Source organism: Abrus precatorius, unplaced genomic scaffold (genome assembly GCF_003935025.1).
Source record: "Abrus precatorius isolate BTA unplaced genomic scaffold, Abrus_2018 Scaffold8, whole genome shotgun sequence".
Taxonomy (NCBI): Eukaryota; Viridiplantae; Streptophyta; class Magnoliopsida; order Fabales; family Fabaceae; genus Abrus; species Abrus precatorius.
The window spans coordinates 25,554,703-25,581,379 of NW_020874428.1; the positions used below are offsets into that span (position 1 = coordinate 25,554,703).

At 31.1% G+C, this 26,677-nt stretch overlaps 4 protein-coding genes and 1 pseudogene across 4 annotated transcripts; 2 read left to right on the plus strand and 3 right to left on the minus strand.

Annotated features, from left to right (window-relative positions):
- Nucleotides 1–1,000: 1,000 nt before the first annotated feature.
- On the minus strand, nucleotides 1,001–5,434 carry LOC113846693 (protein CLT1, chloroplastic). Its single transcript, XM_027475233.1, has 10 exons — nucleotides 4,921–5,434; nucleotides 4,445–4,590; nucleotides 4,175–4,212; nucleotides 3,409–3,524; nucleotides 2,879–2,978; nucleotides 2,758–2,793; nucleotides 2,337–2,387; nucleotides 2,104–2,227; nucleotides 1,521–1,646; nucleotides 1,001–1,371 (listed from the first exon to the last, which is right to left on the minus strand). Exons 1-10 carry the CDS (start codon nucleotides 5,316–5,318, stop codon nucleotides 1,214–1,216), a joined length of 1,293 nt encoding a protein of 430 aa, XP_027331034.1. The 5' UTR covers nucleotides 5,319–5,434; the 3' UTR covers nucleotides 1,001–1,213.
- Nucleotides 5,435–6,068: 634 nt separating this feature from the next.
- On the minus strand, nucleotides 6,069–9,951 carry LOC113874539 (disease resistance protein RPM1-like). The gene is made up of 2 exons (XM_027512760.1): nucleotides 9,667–9,951; nucleotides 6,069–8,537 (listed from the first exon to the last, which is right to left on the minus strand). Exons 1-2 carry the CDS (start codon nucleotides 9,949–9,951, stop codon nucleotides 6,069–6,071), a joined length of 2,754 nt encoding a protein of 917 aa, XP_027368561.1.
- A 2,537-nt stretch (nucleotides 9,952–12,488) lies between these two features.
- Nucleotides 12,489–14,043, plus strand: LOC113874540 (annotated as a pseudogene).
- A 266-nt stretch (nucleotides 14,044–14,309) lies between these two features.
- On the minus strand, nucleotides 14,310–18,389 carry LOC113874541 (disease resistance protein RPM1-like). The gene is made up of 2 exons (XM_027512761.1): nucleotides 18,122–18,389; nucleotides 14,310–16,834 (listed from the first exon to the last, which is right to left on the minus strand). The coding sequence occupies exons 1-2, from the start codon at nucleotides 18,387–18,389 to the stop codon at nucleotides 14,310–14,312; spliced, it is 2,793 nt and encodes a 930-aa protein (XP_027368562.1).
- A 4,305-nt stretch (nucleotides 18,390–22,694) lies between these two features.
- On the plus strand, nucleotides 22,695–26,354 carry LOC113847250 (vesicle-associated membrane protein 711). The gene is made up of 4 exons (XM_027476235.1): nucleotides 22,695–23,055; nucleotides 23,139–23,329; nucleotides 24,140–24,303; nucleotides 25,707–26,354. Exons 1-4 carry the CDS (start codon nucleotides 22,839–22,841, stop codon nucleotides 25,792–25,794), a joined length of 660 nt encoding a protein of 219 aa, XP_027332036.1. The 5' UTR covers nucleotides 22,695–22,838; the 3' UTR covers nucleotides 25,795–26,354.
- Nucleotides 26,355–26,677: the final 323 nt, after the last annotated feature.

Below are 26,677 nucleotides of genomic sequence, written 5' to 3' on the forward strand. Positions count from 1 at the left end.
AAAATGAAATAACAACTTTGATATTTAAAATTTAGAAAAATAAATAAATAAAAAGGGGAGAGTGTAATTCACGTAGCAGAGAATTTTAATACTTAACTTCTTACGTAACATGTGAAAATGCTGTTAAACGGTAAGTCTCTTTCTGCCGGGGGTGTTTAGTTTGCCATTCATTTTTATTTTTACTTTTATTCCTTCCTTTTGTTATATTAATTTATGTATTATCCATTTAAATAACATAATTTATGTATTACTTATTAATTTATGTACCCAAAAAAATACAAAGTAATAATATATTTACACATTTCGCATAAAATATATTAATTTTTAATTTTATAAATTTTTATAATTCATATATCTTTTTAAAATAATAATTTTAGTTTTTATTCGCTATTAAATAATGACGTGATTACATCAAATATTTAACGTGTCACTTTTTTAATGAAGTTACGTTAATAAAAAATTAAAATTAATAATTTTTTAAAAATATAGGAACTAAAATAAAAAAAATAATTTTATAAGGATCAAAACTAAATTTGATATTTTAAAGAACTAAAAATATATTTAAACTTGTAATATTTTCGTGTAAATATTATTAATTATTTAAATTTACTTCAAATGCTAAATTAAACTATACTAATCAGAACTTGGGCAAAAATAATATCACAAACTTCAATTTTGTGCGTAAAACAGCTTTAGTTAATCAAACCATTAAATATGACAGAATGCTTTTACGAATTTGTACATGTACAATCACTCCTGCACTTAAGTGATCAAGGTAATAAGAACATGGACTTTTTCTTAGCACAGCCTACATTGTTTCATTATGTCATGTTTAACACACATGTAAAATCACTTTCTTGTCTTGATATTTGAAAAAGTAAAGTGCACACGTAGCTATGGTTTCCTCTACAATATGTATTTCATGCACAGTATTTTTAGTTCTATTTGATTGATGAAAAGGAAGGAGAAGAAACTGTATCACGGTTAAATATACTCTTTAGTCAACAAAATTACTTTTATTCTCCATTCACTTTTTACTTTAGCTTACACCAAAATTGAAGCTGGGACCTCTTTCGTCCCTACTCTTTCTTTGTCACTTGAGCTTAGCTCATCAAGAATGCTTACCAACAATGATTACAAGAATTATGACCATCACAAAAGTGAACCTGAATTAGTTCCTTCTAGTGTTGTACCCTCTGTAATGCTAAACTCTCTAGGTGGAAGCTGAGAAGAAACCATTTGAAGGGGTCCAGGCATAAATGAGTAAGCCTATAATGAGAATGATGGCCCCTGCCAGAAACCCTGTTGGAAGAGACGAGGCAACACCAAGGTATGGCAATGGCATGGTGAACACGTAGATAGATATTGGGACTGCCACAAAGCCAATTTGTATCAGTTGGGTATTCTCATAATTTCACATTACCATGTATTTGTAATTGCTAATTGGTTTACACACACACACACTTCAATAAAAGAAAATGGCTTAAATATACCTATGCTTGGTGCAACTACTTTCATACCTGAAAATGTGGAAGCAAGACAAGATACAACAGCTGAAGAGATCTTGAGGAGATGAAGCAATGCAATATTGAAACCTATGTTTACAATAATAAACAACACAGGCAGCAGAGGGGCACCATCACATCCTGGAAAGTTGAACCAGAAAAACCTTTCTTTCATCACAATTCACCATAATCACATAAAAAAGAAAAAGAAAAAGAAAACTTAGGATTTTATGCCAGCTCATAAAATAATTGTAATTCTTTTAGAAATTTTGCATGCCTAGTAATCTTGCCTTGTGACTTAAAGCAATATACGAGATAGAAAGAGGTAATAAATAAACATTTCATCATCGTTTAATACTAAGCTTGACAAACCAAACCACGCATTTCATCAGCTTTCATAAATTGAAGATTGACATTTTTGGTTTACACCTGCAACCAGTATGGTACAAGTGCTTAAATTGGGAGTGAAATATTCAGGGATGATGAGTTTTCACACAATTTTTCATAGCTCGTCCCTGAAATTTTCACCCTCATCTTTAAGTGGACACCAAACTGACTCCTAGAAATTTTGACAATATGAAAAGGAAATACAGCTTACCACTTGATAAGGCACCAACATTTAGGAAACATGCAGCACCATCTTTAAGGTAGTTTGGTAGTTGACTGAAGGGGATGCCCCATAATTTTGACAAGAAGGGGAGAAGAAGGCATATGAATAGTGCCTACAATAGGCATATGTTCGTGCATTTAGGCATCTATTGCATTTATATTGGAAACACTTCATTGTAGTCCAAAAGATGAATATTTCATGAAAGATTACAGGATACCTACTTGGAAAGCAGATCCATACGAATTGACAACAAACAGGTCCATAGAACCTCCCTGTTTCAGATAATACTGATTAGATATTCCTTCTCAAGGAAAAAAATGAGAGGTTTAAATAAAACTAGTTTAGCAACGTGCACGTTAAAAGTTTGGTTTGGAAGCCTTAAGAGTCTCACACAGTAGAATAATGTATCGTTTAAATTAACTATTAAAATGAGTCCATCGTGTATCACTAAAGCGAAAGCTTTACTACAATTTTAGTAATATAGTTAGTTGTCTGCATTAAGGTTTTGAGGCAAAGGTGCTTGTGAGTGCAGCAGAAGTATTATTGCATATTTCAGGTTGTCAAAATGGCCCAATACTATAAGACCCTTGAATGCCATAATTAGCAGAAACATGATTCCGAACAATTTACTACTGTACCAACCTTCAGTTTTCGAGTTGAATCCAAAAAGATAAGCTCCTGTAAAGTATGAAAAGGCCAATGTTACCATAAAGAAATGGTTTGAAAATTGGGAAAATGCAACAAACATTATAAACAACATAACCTTGAGCACAGTATCAGCCGCTTGGAGCAAAAATGAAACTATCATCAAAAGACTCCAAAATATACCACCTTCCTTTAATGAATTCCCAGCACCAGATCCACTACAATAGAAAACAAAGCTATAAAAAATAAGAACCCCATGGACTAGACAAAAAATTTATTTAGTTTGTACCAGACGTAGCTACTTTATAAATAGCAACATATATTTACAATGTTATAAAATTCCAATAGGTTTACGCAAGTTTTTTCTGTGCAGCATGAAATATGTAACTAAAATTTGAAGTCATTAAGTAGTTTTTGACCAGCAATCTCTTAGAATTCACAGGTTAAAGAACAAACCTAATATATTTGTTTGGCATAATTGTTTCAAGATGCTTAGAGACTTTCAGAATTAGTTTGTTTGCTAATGAGTAGCGACCAACATTGTTGTAGACCATGTTCTTTATTGTAACGTCATGGTTCAAAAATGCATTGCCCTTGATGAGGCCACCATGTTTTAAGATCCTAAAAAATATTACTTATTCTACTGACCTTGCTACAGTAACAACTACACCAATTGTTACAAGAAAGCATCCAAGTAGTTGGTTGACTTTGTATCTTCTCCCAAGAAAAATAATTGACAGGAGTATTTGCCACACTAGAAAAGTCTGCAAGAAAATAGCTCAAATTAACTACCCAGCTTTATTTTACATTTTACTGGAAACCTATGCAAGTTGTATATATATGAACTAAACAGAGATTGAGTTGGTTTAGATGAAAACATTCCCAACTTATATATATGTCAATGTTTAAATTTTTCGATTGATTTTCAGGGGAAATGTTTTGAAGGCTAGGACAACCTGACTAGCCATAAAGGAAGAAACATATCCAACGGTTGATGTCAAAAGTTGTGAATATGAAACAAAGTCATTCCTAATTATTTATCTGATTGATCACTTCAAATTGATTAACTTCTACTTTGATGCACCTAATATGTATGCACCATTCCTGTAGTATCACGATTTAGGAGACTTCTAAGTTAATTTTCATTCATATCTCAATTTTGTATATAATCTTCAAAATTATATATTTTTTAAGATTTGAATTAAAGCCTACTCAACTTTAAAAACTAATTCATAAGGTGAAGATTGCTTTCATTTTTGTAAGCTCTTATTTAGTCATGTTTTGAATTGATACAAGACTACAACCTATTTCATTTAGATATAATAAAATTATAAGATTCGAATAAGAAATTGCTATATTCTAAAACAATCATGCAGAAGCAACAATGAAGAATAGAATTGCTGAATCGTTTTACCTGAGACAAAATTGGAATTGATGCTCCGGAAAGAATTGCTGATACAAGGAAGAGGACAAAAAATGATCAATAGACCGAAAGACTAGAGAAAATTATTAGCATAAGTATTTATGCTGCACATCATCAACACTGTGAAAGCATAAGCATTTTAATTATTTAATAACTTCCATTCTAATGAAATGACCTGCAATATATATTATGAACATTTGTGCAGTGACAAAGGAAAGTTGATGAAATCATGTAATGAATGAAGAAAGGGTGCAAAATTACCTCCTGCAGCCATTCCGGTGGCAGATGCAAGAGCCTCCAACAGACCAACAACAATAAATGGAGTCTTTGGTGCACTTAGCATCTCTTCAGTAACAATGCCCGCATGGTACCGCATGTACAAAATTCCATAGTACACTATCACGTATCTGAAATTAACCATCCCAATATCAAGGATAAATTTAATAACAGAGAAAAACAGAGATTGAGTTTTTCATCCGACACCAAAATAGTACTTTTTATTTTTTTAATATTATTTCGTTTTTATTTATCTAAAATTAAAAATATTAATAAAAGATAAACTAAGAAACTTACTAAATCATTTTAATAAAAGAATTATTTTTTTGGTGAATATACTTTTTTCTTTCAGATAAATAAGAACGATGCAAATATTAACATGATTAACTTCAAATCTTTCATGGGGAAAATGTTTTTTTTTTTACTTTAATATTTATATTTAAATTTTAAAAGCAGAGTACCCGAAAGTGGCAAGCTGAGCAAGAAAGAAAGGGTACTGCTTCAAAGGAACCAAAGCCAACTTATACAGAACCCGGTTCCCCACACCAAGCACCACCGTCGCCGCCGCCGCCGCCGCCACTTCCACCGCCCGGTTCCCTCCTCCGACCATCGCATCGTTCCCGACGGCGTAGGAACAGGGCCCCACCTCCTCCTTCCTGCCTCCCACGCCGGACCTCATCCACGCGCCGCCGCCGAGTCCGGTGGGCCCCACCGCCACGAACCGTATTCTCAAAACCTTCGTCCGCTGGGGAGAATAACTGTAACGGACCCCGCAAATACCGGCGAGCTGCCGGAAGTGAACATGACCGGCCGATGCAGCGGCGCCGGCGGCGGGTAACCGCCGGCATAATGAGGGCATAATTTGAATGAAGTTGATTGAACAACAATTCACAATTGAATGTTGTAAATAGATCACTAAGATGATAAATTATGATGAATTTGAGTATGAAAAATTGATGGATCATGGAGGCATCATTTATTACTAATCAATTTGAAGTGTGTGTCCGCGAGAACACGTTTGATTTAATTATTCGCACATCACATCAATGTTGCTCTACCTTAAAATATGAACCACAAATACAATTTGTACTTTCTATCTTTGTTTCTAGGGTGGAAAAATATGTATAGTATAATATTTCCTTTTTCAAAGATGCCCTTGTCTGGATTCGGTGTTTGTAATCAACACTTTCTAGTTGAGGAGAAAGTGCATTTAAATGCATCCATTGCATTCGAAAAAGATGGTTCTTTCTTTTTAATTGGCAGAAAGGATCATTATTTTATTCAGGGTTTGATTGTAGTGAAAGAATATAGCCAAAAAAAGGGATTTCAATTTCAAATTGGCTTCTTCAATGGGAGAATGTATGAAGTGTAGTAAGGCAAAGCTCATATTGTTGAATGATTCCAAAGGGAAGGTGGTCCTGAATTGCAATGTTGCAAATAGTTACTATTTCGTAAATGCAGAAATCGAAAATATAGAATATCATGAGAAGTGTTATTTTCTACATATATTTATTGATTACTTTGGAGACGGTGAGACTTTTTGGTTGGACTTGGACGTTTAAAAACAAATATAGTAGAGATAATAGCATAATTTTGCGGCAGCAATTAATTAATGAGCTGAAGCTAAGGGGATGAGTTCATCTAAGCCAATTGAAACATCGTCAAACTGGGGAACAGCTAGAGAATTCAACACGAGGGCAATCTCTTCCCATCGTTCTTCTTTACTCCTCTCCTCTAAGTCAAACTCGTAAGAGGCATTATCATCGTATCCTCTCAATGTGGTAAGGCTTGGGAAAGTATTACCAGGCAGCACTACCCTCATCTTTGTGCCATAATCGAAAGCCTTGTAAAGCTCAAGCCTACTCAATTTGGGCAAGCCCATGAGAGACGGGCCAGGGTCCTTCTTCAGTCTCGTATTCATCAACTTCAATACAAGCAAGTTTTGTAGAGATGAAGCACGCACCCAACTTGGTAACTCCTTTAGACTACCATTCAAAAGTAATTTTTGAAGATTTGGAGGTGAGGACACATCTTCCAACTCAAACAAGTAATCTGTTTGAAGTATTAGAGAACGCAGATTTATCAATATGGAAATGCATACACACACTTCTCTCCGCTGTTCCTTTCTCAATTTAACCAAACCTAACTTTCTCAATTGGGTCAACCTCCCCAGATCCTTTATCCACCCGCTCATTTTTGGTGCTTCAAGGAAGCTCACCTTTTGTAATGATTCAAACCTTCCAATGTCGCATGTTATCTTAACACCACATGATTGATCATTATAGGAAATATAATATTTCACATTTTTCTTACCATTCAAATATACTATTTCCTTGTCAACCTGACGTATCTTACTAGCTTTTCCCACTTGATGGCAACGAGAAATCAAAAGATGGCAAAGCTTTTTATGCAGCATTGATATCTCTTTAGGTAGCTCATTAATCAAGGTGTACCTTAGGTCCAACGTTTCTAGCCTTTGCAAATTCCCAATGGACTTTGGAAGCTTTGAGATTTTAGTATTTTTCAAACACAAATACCTTAAGAGGAGCAACGTGCAAATTCCTTCAGGAAATGCATCTAAGGGAGCTCTTTCCAAATCTAACACACTAAGTAGCTTATTAAACTTGAAGCCAATATCTCGCAAAAACAAAGCTCCATTTACTTTTGCCTTTGCCTCGTCTTGAGGGATATTAAAGAACATTAGCAGAGAACGAAGTCGTTGAGGCAATGTCAATAGTAAGTTAATGTCGATGCCTCTCTTTATTGCATTTGCATGAATACATAATCGCCTTGCTCCAACTTCCACCGTATCTGCCATGTGAACAAATCTCTCTTCTTTTGACTCTCGTAGAAAGTCATGGATGCGACACCACTTCACCCTTCTACTTCCATCCTCTCTTTCTTCAACTATTTGTATCAAACTTCTGCTAACAAGCTCACACAAATCGTTGTCAGCATGCTCCTCGGCCCTTCTCCCACCTCTCTTTGTCACAAAACCTTCTGCGATCCACAACCTAATCACTCTCGTCCACTTTATGAGAGAGTCTTCTGGGAAAATACACAAGTACATATAACAAGGTTTGAGGTGATAAGGCAAATCATCAAAGCTCAAAGAGAGTATCTTTTTGGTCATTTCTAGTTCAGGATTTTCCTTCAACTCAATGTCAAGACTCTCTTGAACGTTCTTCCAAGCGCCAACGTCACCCACGTTTTTGGTACTTAAAAGGCCACCAATTGCCAATATAGCAATAGGAACTCCCTTGCACTTGTTAAAAACAATATCTTTGCAAATGGGTTCCAAATGGGAAGGGCAAGGCTGTGTTGGGAATGTTCTCTTACAGAACAGATCCCAAGAATCATTTTCATTCAAAGGTTGTAGTCGATGGACATGACCACCGTACTCCACGCAAGAGTGGTTTGCCACGTTTTCCATGCGCGTAGTAACAATGACTCTGCTCCCATGGTTGTTTCTGGGGAATGACAGTTTAATCTGATCCCAGTGTTTGGTTTTCCACACGTCATCAACCACAATCAAGTACCTTTCATTCTCGAGCCTTTCCCTCAGTCTTACTTTCAACTGATGCAATGGGAGTTGCAACAATTGTTTCATTTCCAACATTTCTCCGTCTCTGGAGAACAACTGCTCAGTTATATCTTTGAAAAACCCATCTTCCATCAGGGTTTGGGAAACAATGCCAAACGCACGTCGTTCGAAATGGGACGACATGTCACGACAGATTTGTCTGGCTAAGGTTGTTTTACCCAACCCTCCCATGCCAAAAATGGAGACAACTTTGAGATTGGGGTCACCATCGTTGAGAAATTTCTCCACCTCCTTCTTTGCTGCGTCTATGCCAACCAATTGCCTTTCATCAACCAAAGCTGGAACATCCCTTCGAAACTGATCCATCTCTGAAGTGCCTCTGTCTGAGCTTGAACTCGAACCTTTATTGTAGAGAGAAAGATCATAGCCATACCTTTTTGGACGCTCTGCTATTTCATTCACTCTGTCTTTGATGCTTTGTAGCTCAGAACCGATATCGTGCCTCGGTTCCACTTTCTGAAAGCGGAACAAATGCTACCGAAACGTATCAAATCACAGCAACTTGAACAGAAACATTGGGTCCAGGGGGCATAAAATTTCAATACTCTTTTTTTATAATTTATTTAATTTAAATAAGCATTTTTACATCATTTAATTATAATTGTCATATTACTAAAAACTATTAAAAACTTTAAATTAATATAATTTTATACCGAAATTAAACTCTTGCTTATAATTATAAATAAACAAAAATGGATTATATTTCATGCAAAGCAAAATCTTCAAACTATGTAAACGATTCTAAAGACAAAAAAATTCTCATCTAAACTACAATATAATTGCTCGTATGGACAAGTTATTGGGCAGTACTTGGTTACAGTCATTCATGTTGAATTATCTGAATAAATTTTATAATTTATAAAAGATATTAATATATATTAGGACTTGAGTAGTAATCATGATCACATGTCTCATGCTATCAAGAAATTATTTGTTTTTCCATTTTTATTTCCATCGTGTAGCTGATTGTTTAACCTTTAATTAAACTAAATTTTTCTAATCAATTTTTAAATTTGAACTAATCCCTTCTCATACCAATTTGGTTTCTTTCCATTTCATAATTTGCCTGTAAAGCTGAGTTAATTCCCTTTTTTAACCTCGAATATCTATAAGTTTACATATTAGGATATTAAAGTTAACATTTTTAACTATTTTTTAAAATTTATTATAAAAACATATTTTTTTGAAATTTAAAAAGTGTGATACTATATCATTCATAATCATAAGATAACATTAAAAATATTTACCATTGAAACCATATTATTACACTTTTAATTATCTTAAAAAATTAAAAAGATAATTTTTTTAATGTCAATACTGTTCAAAAATTATAAAAATAATGATATTAGTAATTAATGCATTGTAATTAAATTAATAATATTAGTAACTTCGACTTAGGAATAATAATTTGTAATAATTTTGTTATTTTAACTATTAGTGTAAATTTTTTATATTTCATATATATTTAATATTTTTGGGATTTTTTCAATTTTAAAAAACTGTTATTTAGCACAGATTTGTTCAATGTTCAGAGTTATCATAAAATTATTCATGTTATCTACATAGATATACGAATCATATTACTAAGCTAACAAAATAGCACAAGCAATTTGCGAGTACCTGCATCATCATCAAAAGCAATTCGAATCAAGTAATCGTCGACAACATCTTCTATCTCAAAGGTAACGTCTCTCACTTGATCCACCCATAACTTAAGCATTGGATTTTCCTCTTTTTCGACATCAGCAAATCTTAGGAAAGTTTTCATGGCTGCAAGTTCATCTTTGATCTTTCTAATTTCATCTTTGACTCCTGTCTGTAAATTCACCTCTTCCTTTATCACCCAAAAAAGTTTATTTAACAATAGTTCCACCACACTATCTGCCATTTTTTGAAAGTTGCAATACCAGATACAGATGATAGATTATCACACACAATTTTATCTGCTAAATATTGCTTTGAAGCATTATGATGATGCATCCTTACTTGTAAGTTGTAACTTGGGTAAGCATATATTCTTTTCTTCTTCTTTTTTCTGTTAAACCATACATGTAAATTGGGATAAAAATTATCCTTATTCTTGAACAATTATGCAAGGCAAATTTATTTTCTTGTTTTGCAATGATTGTGAGGAATGTATTTCTCATTTTCCTAATAAAGAATAAATTGTCTAACAACAGAAAAACATTTTTATTAGATCATATTTTATAAAGAGTTTAATTTATTGTATTTTTAGTGACATTATTAATTAATTAAATTATACGGTATATTATTTTAAATTAATTATTATAAAAATTAATTTTTTTTATTGATATGATAATCTATGATTGAATAATAGTATAAAATTGTTTATATATTATCATTATATTCTAATTATAAAAATTTCAAGGTTAATATTTTATTAGTGTTTGCACGTGCAATAAATACTATTGAATTACGATAAAAATTATATTTTAATCAAGTATCTTATGTAAATCTATTCTAGGACTTTGTTGTTAATTTAAAAGAATGCAATTCTTATTTTCCTTACAAAGTAACAATGAAAGATTTTGAAGCCGAATATTTTACAACATTTACGCATGCTACTAATTTAAACATGATTAATTTTTTTGGAATCAATATTTATTAATAAACTTCTACGGTATAAATGAAAGTTTACTTTTTAGAAAATAAAACATTTATAAAACTAACCTTTCTTCATAATTTTATCACATGTATAATTTTAAGATTAATTTTTTTGATAGTGTGTAAATTATACTTCCTCTTATTTTAATTTTTTTTTCCATTTTAACCTTTGTTATTTTAGATTGCAAAGATTAAAATTATTATTTAACTTTCTTTTATTATCTTATATAGTTTTCTAAATATCTTAAATTTTTTAATTTTCTAAAATTTAAAATTTACTTAATTTTAAGAATCACATATATTAAATTTATAGCTATTAATATATATTAATTATTAATATTTCATTAATAAAATTGACAATAGACAATAAAATTATTATATTTAACTAAATTATATTTCGAAATTATTTAATTTTATTAAAATTTTAGTATGTTAATATATAATATTCATAATTATAGAGTTAAGTTAAAATATTTTTTCAAAAAAAATTATTATATATATAATTGTTTAAAAAACAATTTTATTTTTAATTATTAAATTTTATATATATATATATATATATATATATATATCCCAAAATAAACTAGATTTACATTTCACGGATTATTAAACTATTTCAAACTTAAAATATTGTTATCAATATGTCAGATATACATGAATGAAAGAAAATATATTGCTATTTCGTAATTTTGTCTCAAATCTAAAAGCTCTGAACCTTTTATTCATTTGTATTTAATATAATAAAATAATTATTAACAATAAAATACACATTATTATCTTTACTTTATTTTTATTTATAAATACTCGTATGATATAAAAAAAAAACTTATTAACTAAAAAAGTTACTTTAAATAAAATATAAATAATTGTAGCGTTATAGCAAGGGATGATATGTGTTAGAAAAATATTTATTATATAATATAATAAATAATTTTTTCTATAAAAAAGTGGAATATATTATTTTTAATTTTTTAAATGAAAAAGTAATCTCAGAACTTCTAAATTATTTTACTCTTTTGTTTGATAAAAAAAATTAAGTGAAATATTATAAAAAATTAAAATTAAATTTTAAAAGTGATATTAATATATTTTTATTATAATTTTAATATCATTTTATTTATTTTTTTAATTAATACCTTTAATTACTTATTAGAAAAACCGTTGTTTAATTTGGATCGGAAGACATTAACAGTAAATAAATTTAATTGAAACAAAATGAATAGAAAAAATATAAATATATATATATATATATATATATATTTTACTTAGTATGATAAAAAAGTGGAAGAAAAAATAAATAATATAGGTGAAATATTATATAGAACTTATCTATCTATTTTAAAGTGGAGAGAAACAACTTGTAAATAATCTTTTTCACTTGTGTTATTATAATTATTAATTAGAGTTCTAGAATTGACTTGCAGGATAATACATTTAAAGATGACTAGAAATTTGATATTGATCATTTAGTAGAAATTACAGATAATTAATAATTGTATTATATTTATAGGACAGAGCTATCAATAATTGATAACTAAGTAACTCTAATTAATTGTAACAATTTAAATTATATTATAACACTCTCTTTTAATTCAGATAAGTCAAAGACACAATTTCTAATTTATCACAAAACTCTTCGTACTTGTTACCTAAATTTCAATTCTAGAATATATTAATTCTAATTTTTCCTTACTCACTTGGACTCTTAATAAATAACTAACGAAGTGTTATTGTGTTATTTTAAGTGTAATTGTTCTTTGACAACTACGGTCACCAGTTTGTTTTCGTGGTGCAGGACAAATGGTAATTGGAGAGCCTGTTGTCTCAGGATTAGCCCTTGATGAATCTTGGCTTTGGCATTCTGAGTTTAAGAATTAAGATATCAACTACCGGCTAAGCCTTCCCTTCTTTTTAGGTTAGGATAAAGTGGAGGAAAGATAACCTTTTAACTATAACTTATGGTTACATCTCACAGGAATCTGGTCAACTATCTGTTACTGACTATGTCCGGTTGACAAGCACTGAATGGTATATTTTCAGTTTATCAAAGGCAAAATTAGCTTCCAGTTCTTCTGGCAATAAAGGGAATTAAGAGTATTTTGTTATTTTTATTTTAATTTAATGAACGGGTTTGGTAAGATGCCAAAAATATTGATGATATTTTTAATTCTACAATCGTTTCAGTGCTAGAATCTTCAATATATATCCAAGGAAAGGAGCTATTTTCCCAGGATCTGATGCAGATATTATCGTCCTCAATCCAAATTCAGGTTTTGAGATAACTGCAAAGTCCCACCACTCTTAGATCGGACACAAATATCTATGAGGGAAGGAAAGGAAAGGTACTGGTTTAACTATAATCTGGCATGTCTATGGATTGTAGTCACTGTTACTGACATCCCCAGTATGACATAAATCTTCTTGTTATGGCTTAATATGTTTTTTCTAACCCATTTCCTCATAAGTCCTCCCTGGATTTTTTTTTAGAACTTTATGAGGGCCCTTTTACATTTTTTCCCTCCTTTGGAATTAATTTTGTGCTATTACCTGTCCCCATCGTAGGTAGTTTAGCTACAAATGGTATGCTGTAAAGTAAGAAATGGTATATGTTGTCCTATTCGATTAGGGGCATTTCATTGATGTTGCTATCTTGAGGTTTGAATTCGGAAGGGGTTATTGGATTTGCATATGGTACAGCACTACGGTTAATGGTTTAACATTGGGCAGCTAGAATTCTCCTGCCTTAAGAGATTATTTACTAATTATTTTATAATTGTTGTCTTGGTGCATGTTTAGATTATTTATGAAAAACAGCCATTTATTTTTCAAAATCTCTCACTTGAAGTTAATAAAAACAAGTTATTATTATTCCAAAATAAGTTGAACCAAATCTGCCTTATTTTATGGGCTATCAGCAAGAACAAGAAGTTATTGTCAACAGCATGCACTGTCTTTATCTTTGCTTGTTTTCCTGTGGTTCTGCTCAACATGTGCTTATGTTTATTTGTATATTGTTCAACAATTGAAGCCTTGTCACTAATATCAAGATTAACAGTTTAATTTATTTTTTTTCCAGGGGAAAGTTGAAGTGACTATTGCAGGAGGAAGAGTTGTTTGGGAAAATAATGAACTCAAGGTCGCTCCTGGTACTGGGAGATACATCCAAATGCAACCTTTTAGTTATGTGTTTGATGGACAAGACAAGAAGGATGCCATTTATCTAAATTCCCTTCAAGCCCCAGTAAAAGCGAGACAAATCTAGCACCTAAAAAATTTCTGATATCCCTTTATAGTCAATTTTAAACGTTTTACCAGGGGGGAAATCAAAGTGTGTTAAACCAGATTCTGTGCAAATAAAGGAAAATAAATATATTTCATGTTACCTTTTTCACGACATTGTAAAAGCCGTTCAAACAAAAGAGAAAATTGCTTTGGCTACGTTTCCAATATAATATAATGTCTCATGAATTGCATATAAGATTAATAATTAATACATGCATGCATGGGATATTGAAGAATATATTTATTGAATACGTGCACAGACACACAGATTTTGGTTGGACTTGGATGGTTAAAAACTAATATACATAAACATACATATAATTTTGCGGCAACAATTAATTAATCAACTGATGCTAGGGGGATGAGTTTGTCTAGACCGACTAGAATACTGCTATCGATGGCTGTATAGAAGTCAGTCAAACTAGCAGCCCATTCCCACAAGTTCTCAATGTCAGGCAAGGGAAAGTGTTTGGAGGATGCCCTGTAACCAACATAATAATCAGAATATCCTCTCAACGTGATGAGGCTTGGGAAAGGATTACCAGGGAGCACCACTCGCATCTTTATGCCATCATCGAAAGCCTTATAAAGCTCAAGCCTACTCAAATTGGGCAAACCCATGAGAGATGGGCCAGGGTCCTTCTTCAGTCTCGTATTCATCAACTTCAATACAAGCAAGTTCTTTAGAGATGAACCACTTACCCAACTCGGTAACTCCTTTAGACTTCCATTCAAATGTAATTTTTGAAGGTGTGGAGGTGGACACACATCTTCCAACTCAAACCAGTAATCTGTTTGAAGCATTAGAGAGCGCAGATTTGTTAATCTAGAAATGCATGAACACACTTCTTTCCACTGTTCCTCTCTCAATTTAACCAAACCCAACTTTCTCAACTGGCTCAACTTCCCTAGATCCTTCATCCACTCACTCTTCTCTGGAGCTTCAAGAAAGCACACCTTTTGTAATGAATCAAACCTTCCAATGTCGCATGTTATCTTAACACCACATGATTGATGATCATATGATGAAATATAATCTTCTGTGCCTTTTTCACCATTCAAATATACTATTATCTTTTCAAAATTACGTAACCTATAATCCGTTCTCTTTTGATGGCAACGAGAAATTAAAAGATGGCGAAGCTTTTTATGCAGTATTGATATCTCTTGAGGTAACTCATCAATTAAGGTGTACTTAAGGTCCAACATTTCTAGCCTTTGCAAATTCCCAATAGACTTTGGAAGCTTTGAGATTTTAGTATTTCTCAAACACAAATACCTTAAGAGGAGCAAGGTGCAAATTTCTTCAGGAAATGCATCTAAAGGAGCTCTTTCCAAATCTAACACACTAAGCAGCTTATTAAACTTGAAGCCAATATCACGCGATAAGAAAGTATCATTTGCATTTTCCTCAGCCTCATCACCAGGGATATTAAAGAACATTAACAGAGAACGAAGTCGTTGAGGCAATGTCAATAGTAAGTTAATGTCGATGCCTCTCTTTATTGCATTTGCATGAATACATAATCGCCTTGCTCCAACTTCCACCGTATCTGCCATGTGAACAAATCTCTCTTCTTTTGACTTTGAGAGAATAATATCTCGTAGAAAGTCATGGATGCGACACCACTTCACCCTTCCGCTTCCATCCTTTCTTTCTTTAACTATTTGTATCAAACTTCTGCTAACAAGCTCAGTCAAATAGCTGTCAGCATCTTCCTCCACCGTTCTTCCACCTCTCTTTGCCACAAAACCTTCTGCGATCCACAACCTAATCACTCTCGTCCACTTTATGCGAGAATCTTCTGGGAAAATACACAAGTACATATAACAAGGTTTGAGGTGATCAGGCAAATCATCAAAGCTCAAAGAGAGTATCTTTTTGGTCATTTCTAGTTCAGGATTTTCCTCTAACTCAATGTCAAGACTCTCTTGAACCTTCTTCCACTCGTCAACGTCACCCAAGTTTTTGGTACTTAAAAGGCCACCAATTGCCAATATAGCAATAGGAACTCCCTTGCATTTGTTGAAAACAATGTCTTTGCAAATGGGCTCCAAATGGGAAGGGCAAGGCTGTTTTGGGAATGTTCTCTTACAGAACAGATCCCAAGAATCATTGTCAGTCAAAGGTTGTAGTCGATGGACATGACCACCGTACTCCACGCTAGAGTGGTTTGCCACGTGTGCCATGCGAGTTGTAACAATCACTCTGCTCCCATTGTTGTTTCTGGGGAATGACATTTTAATCTGATCCCAGTGTTTTGTTTTCCACACGTCATCAACCACAATCAAGTACCTTTCATCCTCAAGCATTTCCCTCAGTTTTTCTTTCTGGCGATGTAATGGCAGTTGTAACAGTTGTTGTATTTCCAACATCTCTCCATCTTTGGAGAACAGCTGCTCAATCAAATCTTTGAGAAACTCATCTTCCTTCAGGGTTTGGGAAACAATGCCAAACGCACGGCGTTCAAAACGGGACGACATGTCACGGAAGATTTGTTTGGCTAAGGTTGTTTTGCCCAACCCTCCCATGCCAACAATGGAGACTACTTTGAGACTGAGGTCACCATCGTTGAGCAAATTCACCACCTCCTCCTTTGCTGCATCTATGCCAACCAATTGCCTTTCGTCAACCGAAGCTGCAACATTCTTTCGAAACTGATCCATCTCTGAAGGGCCTGCGTCTGAGCTTGAACTCGAAGCTTGCTTGAAGAGTGAAGGATCATAGCCATACCTTTTTGGACGCTCTGCTATTTCACTCACTCTGCCTCTGATGTTTTGTAGCTCAGAACCGATTTGGTGCCTTGCTTTCCACTTTTTGAAAGGGGAACAAATGCTACGGAAACAAGTGTTATGTGCACTACCTACACCATCATCATGTTAGAGCAGCTTCAACAAAAACTTTGGTGCTAAGGTCATAAAATTTCGATACATTGTTTTCTAAATACACGAAAAAGAATATATTCAATGGAATGCAAAATCTTCAACCAATGTAAATGAGGGATGATTCTAAATTGATACACCTAAACCAAAATCAAACAATAAAATTCTAAATTGATTAGCCAATTTCTAAATCTTAATTTACTTTTGAAATCCGAAGTAATCACTTTTCATATCAATTTGGTTTCTTTTGATTTCTTAATTCGCCCATAAACGCGAGTCAATTCCTTTTTAACCTGAATATGGACAAGTTCGTATATTTGGGTATTTTTAAGTAAACATTTTTAACTTTATGTTTTATAATTTATCAATGCTTGTGTTTTGAAAGTGAAAAACTATGGTACTGTATCATTCATAAGATAACATTAAAAAAGTAAATTTTTATAAGTTTTGTTAAGTTTAACTCTTAAAATTGAATTTAAGAATCTAAAAATAAAAAATATATTAAAAAAACATATTCATAACATTAAAGATATAAAAGTGTAATAATATTTTTTTAATAAAAATTTACTATTATTAGTTACTTAAATTTAGTCTCAATAACATTTTTTATTTTTTAATATCTTAATATTATTACACTCTTGCTTATCTTAAAACTCAAAAAATAATTTTTAAATGTTAATACTCGTTATTAGAAAAATTGTAAAAATGATGATGGCGAATTAATGCATAATAATTAAATTCATAACACAAGTTACTTTTTTTTAGAAATAAGTATTTATAATAATTGTCTTATTTAACTATTAGTGCAATATTTTTTTATATTTCACCAGTTTTTTTAATTTTTTGGGAATTTTAAAAAATTATTATTCGACTAACTTGTTTAAAATTATCATAAAATATTCAATATTGTATTAATAAATATAAGTATGCTTTACTTAATATAATTTAACAATTAACCAAATGACTATTTTTTTTTGGTACTTTTTTTTTCTCTTTATACATATTAATATCAACAAAGGTATTATTTTTAGAACATGTTATGTTTGTGTATCATATTGTATCCAATAATTTGGTGCCACATAACTCTAAAATTATCTTCCAAAGTAATCATAAAAGATTAATAAATGTCAACTACAATCTAACACGAAATAGTTTGAGCTACATATATCAATATAAAACCTAAACTACCAAAATTATGTAACATATAGTTTAAGCAAAAAATATCATATCAATAAGCTAAGAAAATCACACAGAAGGTTTCTTATTACCTGCATCATCATCGCTAGCAACTTGAAGTAAGTAGTCATCGACAACATCTTCTATCTCAAAAGCAACATCTCTCACTTGCTCCACCCATGGCTTAAGCCTTAAGTCTTTCTCCTGTTGGACATCAACAAATCTTAGAAACGCTTTCATGGTTGCAAGTTCATCTTTAACCTTCTTAATTTCATCTTTAACTCCTTTCTGCAAATTTACCTCTTCCTTCACCACCCGAGAAAGTTCATTTAGTAATATTTCTACCACACTATCTGCCATTTTTTTTTGTTCTTCCTATCTTAGTCTCTCTAACTCAACACCTTTCCTCGTTGCAGAATTAGAGAAAAAGCAAGTTTGCTAACTTGAAATTCTTCTTGGTAGCAATTCCTATGATCATATGCTCAAATTTATATGTAAAATATTGTGCATGCATTGTTTTGAAGCATTTTGGTGCACCTTTACTTGTAAGTTGTAGTGTAGGAAAGTATCTATTCTTCTCATCTTTCTTAACAGAGCATGTGTGCCAATTAAGGTAAGAATTATTCTTATTCTTAAACAACTATGCATGGTTAATATATTCTCTTGTTTTGCAATGGTTCTGAGAAACGTATTTCTTTAATTTTTAATTAGATCATAAATTGAACCAAATAGGCACTTCTTTGATGGGCTATCAGCAAGAATAATAAGTAATTCAAAAAAGCATACACTAAATTTGGAATTGCACTGAGGCACTGCACTTCACATAACTTTGACTGGTTACTTGCTTTCTTTGTTTTTTCACTCTAAAATGTAAAGCATGTCATGGTCTCTCTCCATCGCTTGATTTGTTCGTGCTGTGTTCCTTCATCTTGTTTGTTCCTATGCTTATGTTCAGCATTGAAAGCCTTGTCATTAATATCAAGATATACAGTTTTAAGTACTTGATACTCATAATTTTTTAAGTATTAAACAAATTTAAAATTATTATTTAACCTTTGTTATTTTAGATTGCAAAGATTAAAATTATTATTTAAATTTCTTTTATTATCTTATATATTTTTTTAAACATCTTAACTTTTTTAACATTTTAAAATCTAAAATTTACTTTTAAGAATCATATATATTAAATTTATAGCTATTAATATATATTAACTATTAATATCTGATTAATAAAATTGACAATATACAATAAAATTATTATTTTTAAATTATTTAATTTTATTAAAATTTTAGTATTTTAATATATAATACTCATAATTATTGAGTTAAGTTAAAATAATTTTTCAAAACGTTTATTATATATAATTGTTTCAAAAATATAATAATTTATTTTTTACTATTAAATTATATATATATATATATATATATATTCTAAAATAAAATAGATGTACATTTCACGGATTATTAAACTATTTCAAACTTAAAATACTGTTATCAATATGTCAGAAATACATGAATGAAAGAAAATATATTACTATTTCGTAATTTTTTCTCAAATCTAAAAGTTCTGAACCTTTTATTCATTGTTATTTAATATAATAAAATAATTATTATTAACAATAAAAATACACATTATTATCTTTACTTTATTTTTATTTATAAATACTCGTATGATATAAAAAAAACTTATTAATTAAAAAAGTTACTTTAAATAAAATATAAATAATTGTAGCGTTATAGCAAGGGATGATATGTGTTAGTAAAATATTTATTATATAATATAATAAATCATTTTTATATACAAAAAAAAGTGGAATATATTATTTTTAATTTTTGAAATGAAAAAGTAATCTCGGAACTTCTAAATTATTTTAGTCTTTTGTTTGATAAAAAAATTAAGCGAAATCTTATTAAAATTATAATTAAAATTTAAAAGTGCTATTAATATATGTTTATTATAATTTTAATATACTTTTTATTTATTTTTTAATTAATACATTTAATCGCTTATTAGAAAAGCCGTTGTTTAATTTGGATCGGAAGACATTAACAGTAAATAAATTTAATTGAAGGAAAATGGATAGAAAAAAAAATATTTTCACTTACTTAGTGTGATAAAAAAAGTGAAAGAAAAATAATAATATAGGTGAAATATTATAGAACTTATCTACCTTGTTTTTAAGTGGAGAGAAACAACTTATAAATAATATTTTTCACTTGTATTTTTATAATTATTGAGACTCAAATAATTGCTGTGTTAGAATTGAGTTACAGTATAATAGATTTAAAGATGACTAGAAAATTGATATTGATCATTTAGTATAAATTACAGATAATTAATAATTATATTACATTTATAGGACAACAAAGCTATCGATACTTGATAATTAAGTAACTATAATTAATTAATTGTAACGATCTGAATTATATTATAACACTCTTTTAATTTAGACAAGCCAAACACAATTTCTAATTTATCACAAAACTCCCTTTACTTATCATTCTTTACAACTTTGTTTATAATACTTGCTATCTAAATTTCAATTCTAGAATATATTAATTCTAATTTATTCTTGCTTACTTGGACTCTTAAAAAATAAAATATGGTCTATATGCGTTTACTTTTCATATGTGTTATTGGATGTTTATTCAAACAAATTGCTGACTTGCAATTAGCAATTTTACTAATTTCTCTTCTTTTAACTTTAATTTCTAAAGTCTAACAAATTGTTAAAGATATCACAATATAGTAAATATATTATTCTTTTCAAGATAAAAGAGTTACTATATTTTGCTTTTTGGAACACCATAAAATTAGAAATTTATAATACATGTCTAATTATACTTTTCCTTTCATCTTTGTCTCCACTTACACTAATTTAAATCAAAATACTTGATTAGATATGCTTCTAAACACTACAATTTCTTAGGAAATAGCACACTATATTCTAATATTCCGTTCACATGTCATAGTATTCTTTTGACAAACATAGGATGATGTGTTTTTGGTTTATCTATGTATTTGCTTGTTAAATCAACTCCAAAAGCTATATCTAGCATATTATTGTATTAGAATCTAAGAGATTTAACTATTTATTTTTAAAGAATGACATCAAAAGTTCTTTCATCTCCCTTTTTTTTTTAGTTTAACTCTCGCTTCAACTGGTATCGTCATTGAATTACATATTATGTTTTGTTGGTGTACAAAAACTTTATTTTTGATATAACTCACATATATATCATGTTTTATACACACAATTAGTTAAATGTAACTAAGTTAAAAAATAGTTAATCTTCATATTCTAGACAAGTGGAGCCTGTTTCAAACCATAAAAGGATTTCTTTAGTATGTAAACCTTCTCTTCATGCTTAATAATCTCAAAATTGGATGGTTGACAAATATATACTTCTTCATCAAGAGGGCTAGTGAAAAATATTGTTTTCCTATATGCATCACCATCTCTGTAACTTGTCAAATTTTTTGACAACCAATCTAGCTTTATATTTTACTTCACCATTAGGCTTCTTCTACATTTTACAGATCATCTCAAATCAATAGGTCTTTTTTGTTAAGGAAGTGAAACTAGCTCTTAGGTTTAATTCTTTTTAGTAGCTTTTAACTTTTCTTTCATGGCCTCCATCCATCTTGGGTTATTAAACACTTATTCAAGGTTAATTATTTCAATTTTAGTAAGCGAAGCTATATATACTATATCATAATCATGTGTTCTTTGTGGCAATTGCCTAGTTTTTTGGAGCCTGCTATTGCAACTTTCTACCATAGTATCATTTCTTTTGTTTTCATCTCCTTAAAAATTAAACTACACCTTACTTCTCCTATTGTCTAAACAAGTGTTCTAATCCTTGCTTTTATTCTTATCAAACACTACATCAATACTAATTACAATATTCTTTGAACATGAGTCAAATAAGCACCTAATGCATGATATCCCACATAATCATATTAGTTTTCTCTTATCACTAAGCTTATTTTTTAATTAATCAGACATATTTAAAGCATAACCATCCAAACACTCAAAAGATTATCGATACTCGACTTTCTATCAGTTCAAACTTTTATAACAATAAGAACTTTCAATTTCCTTATAGAACAATATTAAGAATATAAATAATTATTATTACTCTCTGTGTATAAATAATTTATAGAAAGTAAGATTTAATTTTAAACTCTTTCATTGTCTCATTAAATATTTATATACCTTAACAGTCTCACAATTCACTTTCATTTTTATCAATTTAATTGTAGAATTAATTTTTTCTATAAATAGATAATTTTCTTTTAAAAGCATACAAATTAATTAATAATTAATCAAAACAACTTTTTTCAACATTAGATATACATTTTTATAAATAAATGTTAATTTCTAAAATTATATATTTATAATTGTTCAATTTATCTAAAATTTAATATGTATAACCAATATAAATATATTGAATATGTAGTAGTTGAATTATAAAAAATTATTAAAGAATAGATTTTTTTCTCTTAAATTAATTTAATTTTCGCTCATAAACCACGGTTGAACTAATAAATTAATAATCAATTTTATCCCGAGTAGTAGTAGGAATTGAGGGTGAAAGCAATTTTAAAATCCAAAGGCAATAATGATAATTTATAATAATAATAATAATAGAGTCAACACAAGAGAATGATGAAGTAAAAACTAAAAAGAAAAAGGCAAGGGGATAGAGACAGGGGATGAATAGAAGAAGAAGAAGAGAAGTAGAGTTGATAGTGCCTCGTGCTTCTGCTTCAATTCATCGAATCAATCATTGATTTGAAATCGAATGGGGATACTGTACGCGCTGGTAGGTCGTGGATCGGTGGTGCTGGCGGAGTTCAGCGGCACCGCTACCAACGCCAGCGCAATCGCCAGGCAGATATTGGAGAAGATCCCTGGCACCAACGACACTCACGTTTCATACTCTCAGGATCGTTACATCTTCCACGTTAAACGCACCGATGGTCTCACCGTTCTCTGTATGGCCGACGACACTGCCGGCAGTGCGTTTTCTGCTCTTTTCTATACCTAAATCCCTAATTTATTCCTTTTTTTATTTGATTTAATTTATTGAATTTGTTCGTAGGGAGAATTCCTTTTGCGTTTCTGGAAGATATTCATCAGAAGTTCGTGAGGACTTATGGACGCGCTGTTCACACCGCTCAGCCTTATGGAATGAACGATGAGTTCTCTAGGGTTTTGAGCCAGCAAATGGAGTATTATTCCAATGATCCTAACGCCGATAGGATCAATCGACTTAAAGGTGAAATGTCTCAGGTATGGCTTGTGATCGCTACAGTATCATTTCCTTCGCTTTATATTGTAATTGATAGTTGAAACAAGTTGTGCCTGTGTTTGTGCGTGTGGCTAAATTGAAGATGACTAGAGTACTACTGTGTTATTATGTTTGGAGTGGTGGATGGAATAGATTAGGTATGAAATGGAAATGAGTAAAGTTTCTATTATTCATACCATTGTTTGGATATTTTTTGATGCAATGGAATAAAGTTTATGTGTTTGAGAAGTTAACAGAACTATAAGCGGTTCAGTGAATAATAAGCTGTTTCCCTACCACACTCCCTAAATTGAGGAGAGAGGTATTGGATGGGTGAAATATTTCGTTCTATGGTTTTTCTAATGTGTCTAAGCACACACTAGTAAATAATAAGTTTTAATTAGAAATTGTAGCTTTTAATGTTATCAATGTATTAGAACCTGTGATTTTCAATAGAAAAAACTTATTATATATATGTTTTTATTATGTGTCTGTGGGCACATATTAGCAATACTGTTCGTACTATTGCAATCCAAATTGTGACAGTGAATATAATTACATTTTGTTCCTCTTCATTTCATCCTTTTTCGTCAATCCAAAGTCCAAACACAGTCTAAGTTTGAGAAAAAGATAATGGTTTCTTAGAAATGTATAATTAAAGAGACAAAAATCTATTCATCAGCAGCATTTCTATTTGATTTATATTCTGAGTGAATGCAGCACTTTGACTATTATATTTATTCTCGTGTTTGATTCTCTCGGTTGTTCTGCTCTCATATGTCTGTTCTCTTTTCTTTTGGGTTCTTTAACAGGTACGAAATGTCATGATAGAAAATATTGACAAAGTTTTAGATAGAGGTGATCGATTGGAATTGCTGGTGGATAAAACTGCTAATATGCAAGGAAACACCTTTCGCTTCAGGAAGCAAGCTCGTCGTTTCAGAAGCACTGTCTGGTGGAGAAATGTCAAGCTAACGTATGTTCTCTGACCAAACCTCAATCTTATTAATCAAATTTTATAATGAAAAAACGGCAGTCTCTTGAATGAGTCTGAAACCTTTTCTCCATCGTTTTTTTAATCATTCCTTGCATGATCAATTGGGTTTTTAATACATGGAATATGTGCCGGTATCCTTTGAATCATTTGGATTAAATATATAATGATTTGATATAATTTCAGATAATTCTGATGGGGTTAAACTCATTTGGTTGGCCATATGGGGATTGGGGTAGAGGTTGTAGGTTGAATTGCCGGTAAAAACTTCTCAATGTGCTAAAAAAGGAATTTTTTTGAGAGAAATAATCTCACTGTTAATATTATTTTAATTATAAAAGAAGAAATTTCATTAGAGAAATAAAGAGGTAGAAGTAAAAAAGGTTGGAGGATAAGAAATTGTCAATGAAGACAACTAAAAAGGAGAAAAGACAGACACAAAACAGAAACTCCTAAAAACTAGTCCGTGTAAGAGATCTTGGGAGTCTCCTTGGATATGCAATACTGATTGATACCCTTAAATAAACCATGTGCTGAACACCAAAAAAACCATGAAAATGGTTTTATCCCATTAACAAATGTAGAGGTGAGGAAAAACCCTTGAAGATGCAAGCATTCCTATCCAACAACAAAATCCTATAGATGCCCCATGCATTTTATTTCCTTCTTATTACCTATCCCTTCAAATTGAATGTGTAGAAATTGATTCAAGGAGACGCCCATAACTCACCAAAAATATCAAAAAGTTTATTCTAAATCTATTGCATTGCTGAAACATGGAGAAATAAATGAGGCAGTTTCAAACTTAGATCTACACAACCCACAGATCAAGGGAAGAGCTATGTAAGGGCATCTAACTAGCAACAAGTTTGCAATGTTAGTAAAGCTGTTCATGGTTCAAACTAAAACTTTGATCGTAGGAGTCTTAGGATTCCAAAATGGCTTATCCAAGGTTAGTCTCTCCCTTGTAGGAGAATGTATAGAAACTGAAAGTAAGATTTGCTGGAGGAAGAGAAAACACTAGTGGTATCAAGGTTCGTGATTCTAATATGAATTGAAAATATAATAGTTAAATTATATTAGCATGACATAAATCCCTCTACATTACTCATTCCTATATTATTGAGAGTGCAAATATCCTTTTTTAATATAATAAATGTCTAGTGAGATTGTCTGTCTGTTGAGAGTTCAATTAAGCAATTATGAATTATCTCTACTAGTTTTAGAATAATTTCAAATAGTCGGCAACAAACTTGTTTCCTTCATAAAATTTCATAATACAATTCATTTTAGTTGCCTTCATACAATTCATCAATCTTTAGCTATAGTTTGGATGCTCAATTTTTTTGGGTCTTAAAAGCTGACAAAATGGTTGTGTGTTGCAGGGTTGCACTTATTGTTGTCCTTCTTGTGATAGTTTATATTGTGTTGGCTTTTGTTTGCCATGGGCCCGCTCTGCCATCTTGTTTTTAGTGAAGGATTGGCAAGTGAATTTTATGTGTGCTTCCTTATCGTCTTGAGCTGAGGTCACTTCTTTTATATCTTCCATTGTTATATGCAGACTCCCATTTGTTCAACTTAAATTGCTGGGCTGTCCGCCTGTGTGCTAGTGAATTCCTTGCATTTGTTTTGGATTGTACTTTCATTACGAGGCTTGAGGGAAAAAGTTATCGTATCATGTCAATCATTGTATTTCTCATACCAACCCAAAAATTTGGATTGAACTGGGAAAACGTGAGACGTTAATTTTGTGTAAAGTGTAGCGTTGCAGCTTGATGGTGTGCTATGGATGCTTCCTCTTCTTGTTCTAGAGGGGGAAGGGTAAACCTTAAATTCCATGTGTTCTTTCATAGCTCAGTGAAAGGGTTAGAGAGAGAGAGAGAGAGAAGAAGGGGGGGGGGGGTTGAACTGTTCGGCCCTGTTTTGTTTTCAAATTGATGCATGTGAACCGCATAAACATAATACATATTTGCTTAAATTTATCTTTTTATGTGCGAACTATGAATTGCGAAGGTTCACGATTTTATTTTTACCTTTTTCGTTGGTGATTCTGAAATGTGTCCAAGGAAATGCGTGACACTGAGACCTACGTAACTTGTCGTTTCTGATAATTTGATCTATGGTTTGGAATTTTATGCCATTTGTCCTCTTTTTTTACTAAATTTTATATCATTGTCTTGTATTATAAAAAAAGACTGAAATGAATGTTGATATGTGAACTCAAAAATTAAAATGAAAATCTTATAAAATCAGGGACTAAAGTGATGGGTGTTCACAATTTTAGGAATTAAAATTGGGACTTACTCTTTCTTGTAAAACTCTAATAAAAATAATATTTTGGAATGGTCATCAACTG

Bases quoted from the DNA above. Each gene is read 5' to 3' on its own strand.
- LOC113874541 (XM_027512761.1), bottom strand. From the start codon at position 18,389: ATGGCAGATAGTGTGGTAGAAATATTACTAAATGAACTTTCTCGGGTG. The intron at 16,835-18,121 runs GTAATAAGAAAC...ATGATGGTGTAG, and splicing joins TGCTAGCGATGATGATGCAG to GTAGTGCACATAACACTTGT.
- LOC113874539 (XM_027512760.1), bottom strand. From the start codon at position 9,951: ATGGCAGATAGTGTGGTGGAACTATTGTTAAATAAACTTTTTTGGGTG. The intron at 8,538-9,666 runs GTGCTATTTTGT...ACGTTTCGGTAG, and splicing joins CAGGTACTCGCAAATTGCTT to CATTTGTTCCGCTTTCAGAA.
- LOC113846693 (XM_027475233.1), bottom strand. From the start codon at position 5,318: ATGCCCTCATTATGCCGGCGGTTACCCGCCGCCGGCGCCGCTGCATCG. The intron at 2,979-3,408 runs GTCAGTAGAATA...TTTCTATTGTAG, and splicing joins GTAGTTGTTACTGTAGCAAG to TGGATCTGGTGCTGGGAATT. The intron at 1,372-1,520 runs GTATGAAAGTAG...GCTTTGTGGCAG, and splicing joins TCTTGCTTCCACATTTTCAG to TCCCAATATCTATCTACGTG.
- LOC113847250 (XM_027476235.1), top strand. From the start codon at position 22,839: ATGGGGATACTGTACGCGCTGGTAGGTCGTGGATCGGTGGTGCTGGCG. The intron at 23,056-23,138 runs GTGCGTTTTCTG...ATTTGTTCGTAG, and splicing joins GGCCGACGACACTGCCGGCA to GGAGAATTCCTTTTGCGTTT. The intron at 24,304-25,706 runs GTATGTTCTCTG...TGTGTGTTGCAG, and splicing joins TGGAGAAATGTCAAGCTAAC to GGTTGCACTTATTGTTGTCC.